Raw genomic sequence first — 19,768 nt, 5'->3', positions numbered from 1 at the left:
TTGTGTGTAACTAATTTATTGAGTTTCTATTCTAGAATAGTTGATAAAGTACAAGAGAGAGAGGGATGGGTTGACTGTATTTATTTGGATTTAAAAAAGGTGTTTGACAAAGTGCCACATGCAAGATTACTATGGAAGCTAGAGGAGAAGGGTGGCTTAAAAGGAAGCACATTGAGATGGATAGAAAATTATTTGAGGGGGAGAGAAATAAGGACGGTAGTTAAAAATATGAAGTCCAAGTGGAGAGCAGTAGAAAGCGGAGTGCCACAGGGGTCAGTATTGGCACCAATACTTTTCCTCATTTATATTAACGACATGCCAGAAGGAGTGAACAGCTACATAAATCTGTATGCAGATGATACGAAACTGTGCAGAGTTATAAAGCAAAAAGATGATTGTGAAATATTGCAAGAAGACCTAAATAAGATCTGGGAATGGAGTAAAAGTGGGAGATGGAATTCAGTGTGGACAAATGCCATGTCATGGAAATGGGAAAGAGTGAAAGACGACCCGTGGGAATCTATAAGATGGGAGATGGAGTAGAACTGGAGAAAGTAAAAAAGGAAAAGGACTTAGGAGTGATGATGGAAGAAAACAATCAACCGCTAAGCCATATTGATAGAATTTTTAGAGAGACATATAATTTGCTAAGGAATATTGGAGTAGCATTTCACTACATGGACAAAGAAATGATGAAGAAATTGATAAGTACTATAATAAGACCCAGATTGGAATATGCAGGAGTAGTGTGGACCCCTCATAAAAAAGAAACACATAAGAAAGTTGGAGACTACAAAAAACGGCTACAAGAATGGTTTCAGAATTTGAAGGGATGACATATGAGGAGAGGCTAAAGGCTATGGATCTACCAACCCTGGAACAAAGAAGGGAGAGAGGAGATCTGATACAAGTTTATAAATTGATCAACGGATTGGATCAAGTGGATAATGAGAAACTGATCCTGAGAGAAGTTTATGACATTCAAAGCACAAGATCGCATAGTAAAAAACTGAGGAAGGGAAGATGTCTGAGAGATGTTAAGAAATATAGTTTCCCGCAAAGATGTGTTGAGACTTGGAACAGTTTGAGTGAAAAAGTGGTGTCAGCAACGAGTGTACGTAGTTTTAAAGAAAATATTGGATAAGTGTAGATATGGAGACGGGGCCACACAAGCGTAAAGCCCAGGCCGTGTAAAACTACAAGTAGGTAAATACTCTCTCTCTCTCTCTCTCTCTCTCTCTCTCTCTCTCTCTCTCTCTCTCTCTCTCTCTCTCTCTCTCTCTCTCTCTCTCTCTCTCTCTGCAACAACTCTACACTATAAAACAATAATCCATAAAAAGAGGAAAATGTTTTGCTCTTAAAGGCTGCTGTTAACTTGAGTAAGACAACCTGAGGCAAGTTTTATTTCTCTATATAATGTTTGAAGAAAATCAACATATCTTTGAAAATGACTTGACTCAAAACAATTTATGCTGAGGTATAACTGTATGTATTCATTTTTCCATTTACTTATTTTTTATCAATTTATTTACCTTTTTTTTTGAGCAGAAAGATGGTGGTGACAAGGAGTTGATGCAGTATAACATGGAGGTGTCTGCTCTAGAACCAACTGCCACCAGTGCTAAGGATCACAGCAGCTCAGCAAGTATGGGCTCCTCCACATATCATCCACTCTTCAGAAAGCCATCAAAGAGACAAGGGTTCTTACAGTTGCAAAGAAGTCGTGAAATAGAGGTAAGGGAACAAATTAAAAAATACTGTTAAAGATAGTGTCAGTCCATTCATTGATTTATTTATTTAGTGAGATTATTATTTCCTTGCTGTTAGGCCAAGGCTCATGGTTACATAAACTGCTGGTTTCATTTTTTATTTACCAATACATACCTTACAAAAAAATCTTTACTTACGTTACAAAAAGTAATTTTATGTTTTTATGTAAGAGGGAGAGCTGCTAAGGGCAAAAAAGCGATATTGGAAAAAAAGAGCCCACTGGAATTGCAGTCTCCAAAAAGATTATAAAGAATCAGTCAAAAGCCTGGGAGAAATGTCTTGACACCTCTCTCTTGAAAGAAGCTAAGTCGTAGGAAAATGGAAATACAGAAGCAAGTAGAGAGTTCCAGAGTTTACCAGTGAAAGGTATGGATGACTGAGAATACTGGTTAACTCTTGTATTAGAGGGTTGGACAAAATAGGGATGAGAGGAAGAAGAAAGCCTTATGCAGTGAGGCTGCAGAAGGGGAGGCATGCAGTTAGCAAGATCAGTAGAACAGTTAGCATGAAAATAGTAATAAAAGATAGAAAGAGAGGCGGAAGACAGTCAGTCAGAGGAGGGGAGTTGATGAGATGAAAAGCTTTTCATTCCACCCTATCTAATAAAGCTGTATGAGTGGAACCTTGTACAGAGTTAGCAGTTGGAGGGACAAGAAAAACTGGCGGAGACACTGCAGAATGCCTAACTTCATAGAAGCTGTTTTAGCAAGAGATGAGATGTGAAGTTTCCAGTTAATATGAGTAAAGGACAGACCAAGGATATTTAGTGTGGAAGAGGGAGACAATTGAGTGTCATTGGAGAAGAGGGGATAGTTGTCTGGAATGTTGTGTCGAGTTGATAGATGGAGGAATTGAGTTTTTGAGGCATTGTAAACTATTAAGTTTTCTCTGCTGCAATCAGAAATCTTAGAGATATCAGAAGTCAGGCATTCTGTGGTGTCCCTGCATGATCTGTTGACTTCCTGAAGGGTTGGTCATCTCTGAAAGGATGTGGAAAGATGTAGTGTGGTATCATCAGTGTGGGAGTGGATAGGGCAAGAAGTTTGGTTAAGAAGGTCATTAATGAATATTAGAAAGAGAGTGGATGATAGGACAGAACTCTGAAGAACACCACTATTAATAGATTTAGGAGAAGAACAGTGGCCATCTACCACAGCTGCAATAGAATGGTCAGAAAGGAAACTTAAGATAAAGTTGCAGAGAGAAGGATAGAAACCATAGGAGGGCAGTTTTGAAATCAAAGCTTTGTGCCAGACTCTATCAAAAGCTTTTGATATATCTGACACTACAGCAAAAGTTTCACCAAAATCTTTAAAAGAGGATGACCAAGACTCGGTAAGGAAAGTCAGATCACCAGTAGAGCGACCTTGACAGAAGCCATACTGGTGATCAGATAGAAGATTGTGAAGCGACAGATTTTTAAGAATCTTCCTATTCAGGATAGATTAAAAACTTTAGACAAACAAGAGATTAAAGTCAGAGGACAGTAGTTTGAGGGATTAGAATGGTTACCCTTTTTAAGAATAGGCTGAATGTAGGCAAACTTCAAGCAAGAAGAGGTAGAAGTTGATAGATATAGTTGAAAGAGTTTGGCCAGGCAAGGTGCAAAGATGGAAGCTCAGTTTTTGAGAACAATAAGAGGGACCCCATCAGGTCCATAAGCCTTCTGAGGGATTAGGCCAGCATGGGCATGGAAAACATCATTATGAAGAACTTCAATTGATGGCATGAAATAGTCATAGGGATGAGGAGAGAGGGACAAGCCCAGAGTCATTGCAGGTGGGGTTGTTAGCAAAGGTTTGAGAGAAGAGTTCAGCTTTAGAGGCAAAAGAGATGGCAGTGCAATAGTGCCATCAGGATGAAATCAAGGAGAAAGATGAAGAAGTAAAGTTATTGCAGATGTTTTTGGCTTGATGCCAGAAGTCATGAGGGGAGTTGGAGTTTTAAAGATTTTGACATTTTCTTTTTATGAAGGAGTGTTTGGCAAGTTGAAGAACAGACTTGGCATGATTTTGGACTAAAGAATATAAAGTGTAAGAGATTCAGGAGATGGACGACTCAAGTACCTTTTGTGGGCAACCTTTCTATCATCTATAGCACAAGAACCAGCTGTGTTAAACCAATGTTTAGAAATTTTAGGTAGAGAAAAAGAATGAGAAATATACACCTCCATGCCAGACACTTTCACTTTTGTTGTAACAAGTGTTTAGCACACAGAGATGGTTCTCTTGACAGAGTAACAGTAATCATTCCAGGGAAAATCAGCATAATACCTCCTCAGGTCCCCCTAACTGGCAGAGGCAAAACACCAGAGGCACCTTTGCTTTGGGGGATCCTGAGGAGGAATTGGAGAAATAGGGCAAGATACGGAAATGAGATTGTGATTGGAGAAGCCCAACGGAGAAGATAGGGTAGCAGCATAAGCAGAAGGATTAGAGGTAAGGAAAAGATCAAGAATGTTGGGTGTATCTCCAAGATGGTCAGGAATGCAAGTAGGGTGTTGCACCAATTGCTGTAGGTCATGGAGGATAGCAAAGTTGAAGGCTAGTTCACCAGGATGGTTAGTGAAGGGAGAGGAAATCCAAAGCTGGTGGTAAAAATTGAAATCTCCAAGGATGGAGATATCCACGAAAGGATAGAGGGATAGAATGTGTTCCACTTTGGAAATTAGATTGTCAAAGAATTTACTACAATTAGAGGATTTAGGGGAGAGATAGACAGCACAGATAAATTTAGTTAGAGAGTGACTGTTGAATCTAAGCCAGATGATGGAAAACTCAGAAGATTCAAGAGCGTGGGCACGAGAGCAAATTAAAGTCATTGCGCACATAGATGCAACATCCAGCTATGGAGCAAAAATGAGGATAGAGAAAGTAGGAGTGAACAGAGAAGGGGCTACTGTCATTTGCCTCAAACAGCTGTGTTTCGGTGAGGAAAAGAAGATGAGGTGTAGTAGAGGAGAGGTGGTGTTCCACAGATTGAAAATTAGATCTAAGACTGTGAATGTTGCAGAAGTTAATGAAGAAAAAGTTCAGGGAGGTGTCAAGACAATTTGGGGTGCCAAGGAGAAAGCAGTCTGACTTGGGGAAATTTCTGGTCCCCTCCCCAGAAGGGGACTCCAAGGCTGGATTTGGAGTTGCCATTTTAAATTTTGAATTTTAAGTGAAGGGTGTGTGTGTGGTAAGTGCATGTAGTTTTATGAGAAGAAGGAGAGTTGTCTTTAGAGGGCAGGCTGTGACTGCCCCCTTGAGTATTGAAACACAAAGGGAAATGTTCAACGAGATCTCAGCTAGCTTCAATGGAAAGTTCACAGCACCCCTCGAACTAGTGCTATTAAACACCGCTGGGAGGAAATTATAGTTTCAATAGGTGTCTACTATCTTCTCCTGCTGTACTGTACTGTTAGTGGATAGTGAAACACATTTATAAATGAGAAATGTTGAAGTTAAAAGTGTTTTAAGCTAAGAGCAATTCCACAAAGATATTGGAATTTATTTGTAGGGTCATACTCTTTTAGTAGTCTTTTTACACATTGTATATTGTGTTCAAGGTTTTGCTGTCTCCATGGTTGAAATGGGCAATTCTTGTTGTATTGAGATCCTGTTCATTTTTCAGACCAGTTATAAAGGACCAAATGTTAGGATATACATTGGTCACTGAAGTTTTTTAGTATAGTTTGAAATCCTTTAACATAATACATTTGATGGCTCATAAGATGCGCCCAGTTTTGACAGACATTGAAATGAAAAAAATATATATATAAATAAATAAAAATAAATAAATAAATAAATAATAAATGAGGAGATATAAGCTCTGAATATGAAGTGAAGGATTTCACCCATTATTTGAAGACTCTCACATGCATTTAGATCATTATTAGATCCTAATATTATGCATTTAAAAACTTTGATGTTTGCCAATAACCCACATACCAATCCTGTTGTGAGATATAAACATGTACCTGGCATATGGCATTGCCAGTGATTGAGAGTCTGAGGCTACAGGGCTAAGAATCATCATTTTTCTTTTTTTAACAATTTTTTTTTACTTGTATACAAGATAAGAATGTTAAAAGATAATGCAATTTTGATTATATGGAAGTGTGTCTTACTTCAAGGAGTAATAGTATTACACTGTAAAGAAAGCAGTGAAGTTTGCCTATGTTAAGATCAAGATCAATGATCAGCAGTTGTATCTCTTGGGTTGGTTCATGCAATGTGTGGTGTATGGTCATTCAGGCAAATTCTTTCTGACTGGTGTCATTCTAAGTGAATTACCAGTAAGTTTGACTTATTATATATTGTTACTTTGAAAGAAAGATTTTTGTGGTGTAGTGTCAGTCATCACTTTTTGACATGTGCTAAGTTGTCTGGGGTTTGATTTTGAAGCCTCTGTTGCCATAGATTACCACCAATCATTGCCTTAATCATGAACCTTGGCCTCATAGGACTCAGGCTGATTTCCTGAGACTTTTTTTTGAAGGAAAGATGTGTAGTTATTCATGCGTGGCATACCATTTTCAGTATGTTAATGAATATACCATAGCTGAATAGGGAAAACTGACTCAGCTCTATGCATACATTGGCCTTGAACTCTTACTTTCAAAATATAATAGGTTTTGAAATATGAAATAAGCTCTTGTGGAAAATTGTTGTTTTGACAATTTTGTTTTCAATATCAGCAACATAGGTGTGTAACAGGCTTTACACAATCTATTTTGGCACATCCTTTACTGATTTGAACCATCCTTATTTGCTTTATGTTCATCATGAATATAATTTAGGTCATCCTTCATTCCATTTCTGGTTGAAGTAATTAAATTATATATGGGTGATAGCAAAGGAGAAAAAATATTTCCACAAATGTAGCAGCAGTAGTCAGATGACAAGTGTTGGTAGCAGACTGACTAAGGTTCATTGAATCACCTTTTTTTTCTCTGTTGAGTTACTATGTGTCTACCCAGCCTATTCCATTCATTAACCATTCTGTTAGTGAACCAATTTCTACCTAGGTCTCTCCTTAATGTAATTTTTTTCTAGCTTGTACCCATTTCCATGTTTCCTATCTGACTACAATATGGTAGCAAAAGGACATACGTACTAGTGAATTGTCAGGAAACGAGATTGTTGGTAGCAAAGTGTCTGGGAGTGAAATGACCAGTAGCAAGGTGTCTGGTCATCCAAATATAGTCCCTATATACAAAGGAGGGAAAAAGACCAAGCCTCTAAATCATAGAACAGTGTCACTGACTAGTGTTGTGGGAAAAATCTGTGAAATTGTGATCAAGTAAAATGGATGGATTATCTGGAGGAAAATGGAATCATAGATAACTCCCAATTTTGAATTAGGAAAGGAAGATTGTGTATAACAAATTTACAAAGTTTCTATGCAAGAGTAATAGATGAGGTACAGGGGAGAGATAAATAGGTCAATGCAGTGTATTTAGATATTTAAAAGGTTTTTGGAGAGATAAATAGGTCAATGCAGTGTATTTAGATATTTAAAAGGTTTTTGACAGAGTACCACATAGAAGACTCTTACGGAAAATAGAACACATAGGATGAGTACAGGGAAGTATCTTAAACTGGATGAGGGATTACTTAACAGGAAGAGGAATGAGGACAGTGATAAGAGACACCCTATCATGTGGTGTACCACATGGTTCAGTGCTGGCACCAACAATGTTTCAGATACACTACTCAACCCTCTGCTATCATGGGTAATTGGTGTATCTATCACTGCATGATAGCTGAAAACATGGTAGTGGAAATGAAGAACCTATGGTAATAATTCAGATTGACACTAGAACCTCCAAGCTGTCATTTCTTTTATCACTTTTTGCCCAGTTTTTATACCATATAAACGTGCTTTGGGGTCCGAGGGGTCCTCAAGCGCACGGGTTCAAATCCTGTCCACGGTCGGAGTGTAGGTTGGGCTTCCTCACTCTGGGCAACGGTTTCCTAGCAGGTGGGCTTTCAGATAGGAGGTACCCCAAAAAGTATCCCCTTTAGCTCATAAATTCCCGTGAAAAGCCCACATGGTATAAATGAAAAAAAAAAAAAAAAAAAAGGAATAATGCAGTATAAAAATACTTAATCAAGAACTATAATAACAACATGCATTTAAAGCATTTTATATAGCGTATTTGACAGCATATGGAATGCACGGATATATAAGACATACATCCATTTCAGCAAGTCAAATTCAGGAAAAAAGTCTGTAGTGTATGTAGACATATATTGTTGAAAGCAATCTAGCAACACATTACACAAGTAGAAAACATTTACCTTTCCTTGTGCTCCTTGGTTGGTGTTCTTGCTTTTGCCAGACACTTGTAATTTTTTTTTTTTTTCCAAAGGTGGTGGCCCAAAAGCCCTTGCTACTGCTCTATTGCCATGCTCCTTGGCATAATTACTATTTGTAGTTTGTAGGTGTTTGTGTAGCTCAGTCTTTTTCCTCCTGCCATAATGGGGAGGGTGTTGCTGTGTTTTGTTATGATCATGAACTTTCTCTTACTCCTCACCGCCAGATGGCATCAGTCAAGGTGTCGATCTATTAATAGTGGTGTTCCTCAGGGTTCTGTCCTGTCACCCACTCTCTTTCTATTATTCATTAATGACCTTCTTAACCAAACTTCTTGCCCTATCGACTCCTACACTGATGATACCACCCTACATCTTTCCATGTCCTTTCTGCGACGACCAACCCTTCAGTAAGTCAACAGATCATGCAGGGACGCCACAGAATGCCTGACTTCCAATCTTTCTAAGATTTCCCATTGGGGCAGAGAAAATCTAGTAGTTTTCAATGCCTCAGAAACTCAATTCCTCTATCTATCAACTCAACACAACCCTCCAGACAACTATCCCCTCTTCTCCAATGACACTCAACTGTCTCCCTCTTCCACACTGAATATCCTCGGTCTGTCCTTTACTCAAAATCTTAACTGGAAACTTCACATCTCATCTCTTGCTAAAACAGCTTCTATGAAGTTAGGCGTTCTCCGCCAGTTTTTCTCATCCCCTCCAACTGCTTATTCTACATAAGGGCCTTATCTGCCCCTGTATGGAGTACTCTTCACATGTTTGGGGGGTATTCCAGTCACACAGTTTTATTAGATAGGGTGGAATGAAAAGCTTTTCGTCTCATCAACTCCCCTCGTCTGACTAATGGTCTTCAGCCTCTTTCTCACCGCCGAAATGTTGCATCTCTTTCTATCTTTTATTGCTATTTCCATGCTAACTGTTCTACTGATCTTGCTACCTGCATGCCTTCCCTCCTCCTGCGGCCTCGCTGCACAAGGCCGCCGCCTTCTCTCATTCCTATTCTGTCCAACTCTCTAATGCAAGAGTTAACCAGTACTTTCAATCATTCATCCCTTTCACTGGTAAACTCTGGAACTCCCTCCTTGCATCTGTATTTCTGACTTCTTACTACTTATCTTCTTTTAAGAGGGAGGTATTGAGGCATTTGCTCCACAATTTTGGCTGACGTCTTTCTCTTTGTAGAGAGCCAGCACTCAAGTGTCGGGACTTTTTTTTTTTTCTCCCTTGGTTAGCTCTCTTCCCTTCATAAAAAAAAAAAAAAAATCTGATATTGATAAACATGCATCACAGCCTCACAGGTTAGATTGCTTTCATTTGTACAATAATTAATTTTGAAAGTGATGGTAATGTTAATAATACCAGCAATAAAATAATGATTCATGCAGATAGAGTAGGCAAAAGTACCAGGAGAAGGTCTGTCCTAAATGTAGTACCTCATTGTGGACGATTAGGAGCCAAGGTAGATTGGATAGACTGGGGAAATATGTGAAGAACTATTTCATGGTCAATACAAAGGAGATTCAATACTCAAACTTAATTCGTTCCAAATGGCTGTTCAAGTATTAAATAGTTTGATTATTGATACCCATAAATCAGGTAATTCGTCCTAATCGTACCAAACCTCAAGTTTATAAAAATTGCATTTTTTTTTCTTTTTTTACAATTTTGATTTGTACATAGCATAAGTGAAGCCTGGTGATGGACAACTTAGTAGAGAAGGGGAGAAGGGTGGGGAGTAGGAGGGAGGTCGCGGGAGGACCAGTCACCTTCCATGAAAATTCTTGGTAATTTTTCTCCGGGCATGATTCCTGTGAATCCACTAGTGGAGTGCTGTGGCTCACTAACACTTGCACTCTCACCAGATTCCTTATTTTCATCACTATTATGCCTCTTTGGTACCATCGTAAGTTTCTAAATAAAAAACTACCGACATAACACAGAAAAATGGTGTTTTCTCAACACTGCGGTAAGACTAGGGATGTGCACCGGCAACTGGTATTTTTTTTTTTTTTTTTACATTACAAGGGCACTGGCCAAGGGAAAACAAAGTGTTGGAAAAAAAAAAATCCGTTGCCAGGCCCTGTTAAGAGGAAAGTAGGAGAAAGAGAAAAAAAAAATCTAAAAGGAGGGTCCAGTTAACGTAAGAGGTGTCTTGACACTCCTCTTTTGAAAGAGTTTAAGTCATAGGCAGGTGGAAATACAGACACAGGTAGAGAGTTCCAGAGTTTACCAGTGTAGGGAATGAAGGAGTGAAGATACTGGTTAACTCTTGCATTAGGAAGATGGACAGAATAGGGATGAGAAGAAGTAGAGAGTCTTGTGCAGCGAGGCCGCAGGAGGGGAAGGCATGCAGTTAGCAAGTTCAGAAGAGCAGACAGCATGAAAACAGCGGTAGAAGACAGATAAAGATGCAACATTGCGGCGGTGACTTAAAGAATCAAGACAGTCAGTTAGAGGAGAAGAGTTGATAAGACGAAAAGCTTTAGATTCCACCTTGTTTAGTAAAGCTGTGTGTGGATCCCCAGACATGAGAGCCATACTCCATACACGGGCGGATAAGGCCCTGTACAGAGCAAGCAGCTGGGAGGAGAGAAAAATGGACGAAGACGCCATAGGACACCTAACTTCTTGGAAGCTGATTTAGCAAGAGTAGAGATGTGAAATTTCCAGTTTAGATTTTTAGTGAAGGATAGACCGAGTGTGTTTAATGTAGAGGAGAGGGAAGTTGAGTGTTATTGAAGAAGAGAGGATAGTTGTCTGGAAGGTTATGTCGAGTAGATAGTTGTAGAAATTGAGTTTTGAGGCATTGAACAAAACCAGGTTTTCTCTGCCCCAATCAGAAACAAGTGAAAGATCAGAAGTTAGGCGTCCTATAGCATCTCGCCTTGAGTCATTTAATTGTTGTTGGGTTGGGCGTCTGTTGAACGCTGTTGAATAATGCAGGTGGTATCATCAGCATAGGAGTGGATAGGGCATTGAGTCAGATTTAGGAGATCATTGATGAATAATAGAAAGAGAGTGGGTGATAGGACAGAACCCTGTGGAACACCACTGTTGATAGTTTTAGGGAAGAACAGTGACCGTCTACTACAGCAGCAATAGAACGATCGGAAAGGAAACTGGAGATGAAGGTACAGAGAGAAGGATAGAATCCGTAGGAGGGTAGTTTAGAAATTAAAGATTTGTGCCAGACTCTATCGAAGGCTTTCGATATGTCAAGGCCGACAGCAAAGGTTTCACCGAAGTCCCTAAAGAGGATGACCAAGATTCAGTTAGGAAAGTAAGAAGATCACCAGTAGATCTGCCTTTACGGAAACCATACTGGCAATCAGAGAGAAGGTTGTGAGCTGATAGATGCCTCATTATCTTCCTATTAAGGATAGACTCAAAGGCTTTAGAAAGGCAGGAAATCAAAGCTATAGGGCGGTAGTTAGAAGGATTGGAGTGGTCACCTTTTTAGGGACAGGTTGAATGTGAGCAAACTTCCAGCAAGAAGGATAAATAGAAGTAGAGACACAGATGAAAGAGTTTGACCAGGCAGTGAGCGAGTTCGGAAGCACAGTTTTGAGAACAACAGGAGGGACTCCATCCGGACCGTAAGCCTTCCGAGAATCAAGGCCAGAGAGGGCCAGGAAAACGTCTTTATAAAGAATTTTAATTTTAGGGATGAAGTAGTCAGAGGGTGGAGGAGTAGGAGGAATATGCCCAGAATCATCCAAAGTTGAGTTGGTAGCAAAGGTTTGAGCGAAGAGTTCAGCTTTAGAAAAAGAAGAGACAGCTGTAGAGCCATCTGGATGAAGTAAAGGAGGAAAGACGAAGAAGTAAAGTTGTTAGAGATATTATTGGCTAGATGCCAGAAATCTCGAGAGGAGTTAGAATTGGAAAGACTTTGACATTTTCTATTGATGAAAGAGTTTTTAGTAAGTTGGAGAATAGATTTGGCATGATTACGGGCAGAAATATATAGGGCATGAGTTTCAGCAGTTGGATGGCTACGGAACCGTTTGTGAGCCGCCTCTCTATCATTGACAGCACGAGAACAAGCAGAGTTAAACCAAGGCTTTTTAGCTTTAGGGTTAGAGAAAGTATGAGGAATGTATAGCTCCATGCCAGAGATAATCACCTCTGTTATGCGCTCGGCACAAAGAGAAGGATCTCTGACATGAAAACAATAATCATCCCAAGGAAATCAGAATAGTACTGCCTTAGTTCCTCCCACTTAGCAGAGTTAAAATGCCAGAAGCACCTCCGCTTAGGCGGGTCCTGAGGCTGCACTGGAGTGATAGAACAGGTAACGGAAATTAGATTGTGGTCGGAGGAGCCCAACGGAGAGGAAAGTTTAACAGAGTAAGCAGAAGGGTTGGAGGTTAGGAAAAGATCAAGAATGTTGGGCGTGTCTCCAAGGCGGTCAGGAATACGGGTAGGGAACTGCACTAGCTGCTCTAGGTCATGAAGGATAGCAAAGTTGAAGGTTTGTTCACCAGGTTGGTCAGTGAAAGAAGATGAAAGCCAAAGCTGGTGGTGAACATTGAAATCCCTAAAATGGAGATCTCAGCAAAAGGAAAGTGAGATAAGATGTGCTCCACCTTGGAAGTCAAATAGTCAAAGAATTTTACATAGTCAGAGGAATTAGGTGAGAGGTATACAGCACAGATGAATTTAGTTAGAGAGTGACATTGAAGTCTTAGCCAGATGGTAGAAAATTCTGAAGATTCAAGATTGTGGGCACGAGAGCAAGTGGTGTCGTTACGCACGTATGCGCAACATCCAGCTTTGGATTGAAAATGAGGATAGAGCAAGTAGGAGGGAACAGAAAAGGGGCTGCTGTCAGTAGTCACAGACAACTGTGTTTCAGTTAGGAAGAGAAGATGAGGTTTAGTAGAGGAGAGGTGGTGTTCCACAGATTGAAAATTAGAACGAAGGCCACGAATGTTGCAGAAATTGATAGTGAAAGTATTAGATGAAGTGTCAAGACACCCAAGGTCGACAGCAGAGGGCAGTCCGACCTGGGGACATTTATGGTCCCCTCCCAGAGGGGACTCCGAGGCAGGGCGTGGTGAAGCCATTATTAAATTTTGATTTGAAGAGAGTGTAAAAGTGTAAGGTGTTGTAGTGTAGTGTAGGAAGTAGTAGAAGTTGTCTTTAGAGGGCAGGCTGCAGCTGCTCAATTGTATAAATGAGATCACAAAGGGAACCGGGAAGAGAGGACACGGGAATCACTCAGTCTGCAGCACTGCCTACATCCCCGTAAGTACCTCTCCTGGAGTATTCCACCGGGTGGTGGAATACTCCAGGAGAGGAGGATTTGTATATTTCTGCTGTGAAAAAGTTTGTGCCATATCACAGAAAGAGGACTTTAAATAATAAACAGTGGTTTAATAGAAATTGTGAAGAAGCAAAAAGAACAAAGAAAAGGCATGGAAGAAACTTAAGAAAACAGTGATGTATTATCAAGAGAAGTTTACAAAACAGCAAGGAATAGATATGTTGAAGTAAGGAGAACAGCACAGAAGAAATATGAACAGAGGGTGGTGGAAAACTGTGATAGTGACCCAAAATGTTTTACAAATTCATAAATGGAAAACTAAATATAAGGGAGGCAATAGAAAAGGTAAAAATGGGAAGAAGTATATGAGGATGCTGGAGATATAGCTGAAATTTTGAACGACAACTTTTGCAAAGTGTTTACAAAGGAGGAGCATTTTATGGGAGGAAGGCCTACGAAAATAAACCAAATGCAGGACATCATGGTTACTAAGGAAGATGTAAGGATAATTATAAGCAATCTGGATATTAATAAATCAATGGGGCCTGATGGCATATCTGGGAGGTTGCTAAATGAATGTAAGGATCAATTGTTGAACCCCGTATTTGATATTGTGGAAACCTCCATACGAACAGGATTAGTCCCGAAAGAGTGGAAAAGAGCTGACATTGTGCCTATATATAAGAATGGTAGTAGAATGGAACCGCTAAATTATAGACCAGTATCGTTGACTAGTATATTGTGCAAGGTATGTGAAGAAGTAATTAAAGCTAAGTGGAGTGAGTATCTAGAAAGTGAAAACATTCTGAGTGAAAGGCAGTTTGGTTTCAGAAAAGGAAGATCGTGCGTATCCAATTTATTATGTTTTTATTCAAGAGTGACTGACATACTACAACATAGAGAGGGATGGGTGGATGCTATCTACCTGGACTTGAGAAAGGCCTTTGATAAAGTACCACACAATAGACTGATGTGGAAACTAAAGAAGATTGGAGGAGTAAATGATAAACTAGCAAAATGGATGGAAAATTATTTAATGGGAAGAGAAATGAGAACAGTGGTGAGAGGAAGGAAGTCCGAGTGGAAGAAGGTAACCAGTGGAGTTCCACAAGGGTCAGTGCTGGGTCCCATCATGTTTTTATTTATGTTAATGATATGCCAGTAGGAATTGACAGTTACATGAACATGTTTGCGACGATACTAAAATTATGAGGAGAGTAAAGAATGTGGAAGATTGTAACAAGTTACAGGAAGATCTTGATAAAATATATGAGTGGAGTAAGGAGTGGCAGATGGAATTTAATATAGACAAGACCCATGTTATGAAAATGGGAAGAAGTAGATACAGACCAAACAGGGATTACAGGCTGGGTGATGAGAAAATTAAAGAGACCAATGAGGAGAAAGACTTAGGAGTAACCGTGCAAAACACCTTGTCACTGGAGAAACACATTAACAAGATTTTTTGGAAAACATATAACATGCTTCAAAATATTGGCCTTGCATTCCACTACCTAGATGAAGGAATGATGAAGAAGATATTATGTACCTTGATAAGACCCCAGTTAGAATATGCAGCATGTGTCTGATCACTGCATATGAAGAAAAATGTGAAGAAGGTGGAAAGGGTACAGAGGCTGGCAACAAGGATGGTACCAGGACTCAGGGAGTTAGACTATGAGGAAAGACTGAGGAAGCTGGGGCTGACCACATTAGAAGAGAGAAGAACAAGAGGAGACATGATAACTATGTATAAATTGGTGAACAAGATTGACATACTGGACAGAGAGTTGATAAAGGTGACCACAAGTAATCATCTCTGAGGACATGGAAAAAAGCTAATAAAAGACATCTGTCTAAATGACGTGAGAAAATACAGTTTCCCGCATCATAGCATTGATAAGTGGAATAAAGTGAGCAATGATGTCGTTGATGCGGTGTGTGTCAATCAGATGAAAGAGAGATATGACAGGAATGGACAAGGAGACAGGTCACAGAGAGCTTAGCTCGGGCCCTGTAATACACAAATAGGTAAATACAAATAGGTAAATACATCTGTGGATGTTCAACTATCAGGTATTTTTTTTTTTAGTTTGAAATTGAACTTTTGCGTTTGAGTATTTAGACGTTCAAGTAATGAGTCTCCACTGTATAGAAATATGTGCTGCTTTTAAGTATGCATGATAGCAATATAACACAATAGTGGAAAGCGCGATAGCAGAAGGTTAAGTGTGTATATTAATGATATAAAAGGGCGCTTGAATAGCTACGTAAATTTGTTTGGAGACGGTGCAAAACTTGAGAGTAATAAAGAATGATGAAGACTGTATGGAATTGCAGAGATGTTGATAAGATCTGGAAAGGGAGCCAAAAGTGGAAATTAGAATGTAATGGCAAAATATGTCATGTGATGAAAATGGGTAGAAGTAATAGAAGACATATTTTTCTTTTTTTCCCTTTTTTTTTTATGTTATGGCCTAAAACACCTGTAGGCCTACTTGAAGAGTATATGTTGGAAGTGCTTTTAGCATCTGCTCACTAGTGGTGCAGGCAGTTTTATTTATAGTAGTACCCATATTAGGGCCCATATCACCACCCATGTGCATCTTTGGTGTAACCACCTAGAACCTGGGTATCATGGTGACATGTAGGTAACTTTAAACCACTCGACAAATGGCAAAGTTTCAAGATGGTATGTGGTGGGATTCGAACCTACACTTGAATGTCTGCCCGATCCCATGCTCACCACCTTATCCACTACGGAAGAAGAGATTATAATGAAGAGAAAGGAAGAAAAACAGACATGGGAGTGGTTGTACAAGACACCTCACCCCAGAAAGACACATAATTGAATTACAGACAACCCCCACTTAAAGAAGGTTCACACAACAAAAGTTCGCTACAATGAAGGTTTCCTTTTACTACCATCTGCAAACACCAAACTCGCTTTAACAAAATTTTATCCAGGTAATTTTTTCCAAGTTTGAAAGCCCCGCCATATCATGCAAGTCTTTTGAATACCCCAGTGCCTCTCATGGACAAAACGCACATAGTTCAAAACAATAACAGCGTCAGCAGCAGCTCGTCTTCCCTCTCTCTACATGCCACCAAAACACCCTGCAATGTTGCCTAGCATTGCTAAGAAGACCAGGAAGTCTCTTACTCTTAAAGTGAAGCTGGATATTATTCACAGACACAAGAGGCGAGAAAACTAATAGCATTGCTTCCCACCATGGCTTGACTCCATCTACTGTCCACCATTTTCAAGTCAGCAGACTCTATTGAGAAGGCTAGTGAGATCATATCTTCCCTGCAAGCTAAAAGAACCACCTGAACTCGTGACTCTACAATGGATAAAATGGAAAGCCTTGTGGAAATGTGGTACATAAGTTTTGTATGCGGTACAATGATGCGCCCTTTGTTTACATTCCACAGGTTGCCAGCTAGTGTATTTCTTGCTCCACTCTCCCTTCCTTCATAAATTTAAGATCATCAACATTATAAAGTTACTTACATACATACATTAGTGTACATTATAATGACTTAGTCTTAAATTAAACTGCTTAAATCTTTAACTTCATAATTTTTACTTTCATTAAACTTTTTACTGTACTATGATGCACTCTCACTTTGTTTACTCTCAATGGAAGCTCAAGTCACGGGTTAAACTTGTTATAATTGGTTCGCTTAACGAAAATTCACTTAACGAAGGGTTTTTAGGAATGTAACTTCTTCGTTAAGCGGGGGTTGTTTGTATTTGCTTAAACATACATGTCATTAACAAAGCAGGGTGGCACTTAATTACATGGATAAGAGTATGATGAAAAGATCATAACCACTATGATAAGACATAGACTTGAATATGCAGCAGTGGTGTGGTCACCACATGCAAAAGGATATCAGGAAACTGGAAAGAATCCAAAGGACAGCTACAAAGATGGTGCCAGAAATAAAGAACCTTCCCTTTGAAGAAAGACTGAAGGAAATGGTAGCACCAACCTTGAAGGATAGGTGGGAGAAAGATCTAATCATGGTGTATAAGACAGTGAACTGTATGGAAAAGATTGACAGACAAGACCTGGTGTTACTGATGGAGTTAGATGGATAAGAGGACACTAAGATCTTGAAGAGTCAATGTTTGAAGAACATTAAAAAAAGTAAGTTTTCCACATAGGATGGTGGAAATGTCTTGAGTGAAGATAGTATAACAGCAGACAGTTGCATAAATTTAGAGAAAAGTTTAACAAAATTAGATAAGGACACAGGTCACTATGACCTCCACTTGAACCCTGTAATATACAACTAGATAAATACAGCTACTTAAATACACAATTTTGGCCAGGTGATGGATTCAAAGGTATACCACTATCTAGGATAGCCAAGTGTCTGGCAGTGTTTAATAAGTCAACAAAACAATGTCAGAGCCTCTGCCATACCTCAGGACACTCATCACCCAATGGTGGTAGAGTACAGGGCCCACTAAGCTCTGCCATGGGTTAGAAGCTTGTGCCTCTAGTGATCATGAACAAAGTTGAACTAGTTGAACATGCACAAATTTTACTAGATTTTTGGATGGTTTAAAGAGGAAAGTACATATTTTAATGTGATATCAATCTACTTTGTTAAATTGCTGCAAAAATGGTTGATTCCTATAATTTCCATTCAGTTCCATTTCTAGGAACAAAGAAAGCTTGTCACTGGTCTGATACTAGGTACACCTTTGACAGGCAACATGCTGAAAACTACTTTGTCAGGTTGACCTGTTTATCAACGCTGATAATATTCTTAACTTCTAAGTTGTTCCTTTTTTGCCAAGTGTCAGAAGAATAGTTTTGAGTTGATCATTTTGGCCAAGTGTCTAAGAATAATTTCATGCTAAGCACTCAATGCATTTTCTGTAGTAAAATATATCCTTCTCCTTTCAATGCTTTGATCAACAGAAAGTATACAGTTTTGCACATATTGAAATTGTTTCTCACCAAAAAGAAATTGGTATGAACCATGACTCTTAATACATGTATGACCACTTTTGCTAATTTATTTCAGAGGTTTGTGGCAACTTACATGCCCCCTGTGGGCTTTACTGTGTTGCCACTTTCACATCAAGAAGGTTTATCTAAACAGTGTTCCTTCTTTACATAATGTCAATAATGCCATTTTAGAATCAAGAGAGTAGGACTGTGTCTTGAAAATTTTAAATGTACAGTCAATCCTCGGCTATCGCGACTTCCGCTATCGCGTTTTAATGCTATCACGCACCCATGAAAAGCTGCTAAAATTTCATTATCGCGACCTCAGATGCCTGCTAGCGCGCGCCCAGCCATGACGTCATGGGATATCTGAGCGCTCATTAGCCAAAACCGCCTTCCCGCCAAGATCAATTCGGCTATCGCGTTTTCGGCTATAGCGCGGTTATTTCGGCCTCAATTCGGCGCGATAGCCGAAGGTTAAGTGTAGGTCAATCAATTTCAAATGTGATTCAAATCAAAGTAGGAATTAAAAAAGTAGGCTGGATCACTGTATATTTAGACAATGTATAATCTTGTTTATCTTTAATATGATTTATTTTATGTATGCATTTTGTAACTAATGTCATTCAATATTTTTTTGCAGCAAATCAGTTGGCAGAGTTTTAAATGGCAAAATCAGATGACACACTCTCTTGTATCCCGACTTGGAATCACAAAGGAGTTGAAAGGTCATAGAGGATGTGTGAATTGTATTGAGTTTAACACAGAGGGAAGGTAAGCAGCTGAACTTGGTTTTGAATTGTATTAGTTTAGGTGGTTTTTCTTGACATCTTTAAATCAGAAATATGTATGTTCATATGATATACCACTTGTCAGAAATGTGAGATTACTTAGAGGGAAAGTTTCAGTAAATTGATTGGAATAGTTTACTCTAACTTTTTTATCAAAGTAATTTGTATGTTGTGCCTCAAATATTATCTTTTGTGTCTTTTCTTCAGTATGTTATTGACATTTGTGCTTTCCAAGGTCCAATTTAGAGTCATAGTTGCTAATTTCTTCTCCTTTTGGAAGCCAAAGTCAGTGTCAGTAAGTCCTGGACACTCTGCCTCCATCACCCCCCCCACACCACCCGCATCTTTCCCCATTTACCCTTGAAACAGCTCAAACAGCCATGTATGGAGAAGGGGGAGGATATTTAGGTAACAGAGGATGGCTTGTCTGAGCAAATTTCAGAACTGACTGGCCTTGACTCTGCCTTCCAAGGGTGGGGAGAGAAATGAATAGTTATTACTGTATATATGAATGTAAAAGTATTAGTCTTGGGCCAAGACTAGGTACAAACCATTCCTGTTTATATTACTTGCACCTAATGTGGAAAGAAAATGTAGGGTGCATAGCATTCCTTTTGTTTGGCAAGTTGAGCAAGTTGAGGTGGG

General features: G+C 39.3%; 1 protein-coding gene across 4 annotated transcripts in view; it reads left to right on the top strand.

The window, feature by feature from the left end:
- LOC123504010 (WD and tetratricopeptide repeats protein 1-like) overlaps nucleotides 1-19,768 on the top strand; it is a 436,213-nt gene that overhangs the window by 19,969 nt on the left and 396,476 nt on the right. For 3 of the 4 annotated variants that reach the window (XM_045254212.1, XM_045254209.1, XM_045254211.1), the window contains exons 2-3: nucleotides 1,549-1,734; nucleotides 18,976-19,106. In XM_045254212.1, the coding sequence (XP_045110147.1) occupies nucleotides 1,573-1,734; nucleotides 18,976-19,106 (293 nt within the window). In that variant the 5' untranslated portion in view covers nucleotides 1,549-1,572. Of the gene's footprint in view, nucleotides 1-1,545; nucleotides 1,735-18,975; nucleotides 19,107-19,768 lie in introns of all 4 variants that reach the window. The other variant, XM_045254210.1, reaches the window with a different exon arrangement.

This window comes from Portunus trituberculatus, chromosome 15 (assembly GCF_017591435.1).
Source record: "Portunus trituberculatus isolate SZX2019 chromosome 15, ASM1759143v1, whole genome shotgun sequence".
NCBI classification, from domain to species: Eukaryota; Metazoa; Arthropoda; class Malacostraca; order Decapoda; family Portunidae; genus Portunus; species Portunus trituberculatus.
The sequence above is the reverse complement of the archived record's forward strand: the minus strand, read 5'-3'. Positions and strand labels throughout refer to the sequence as shown.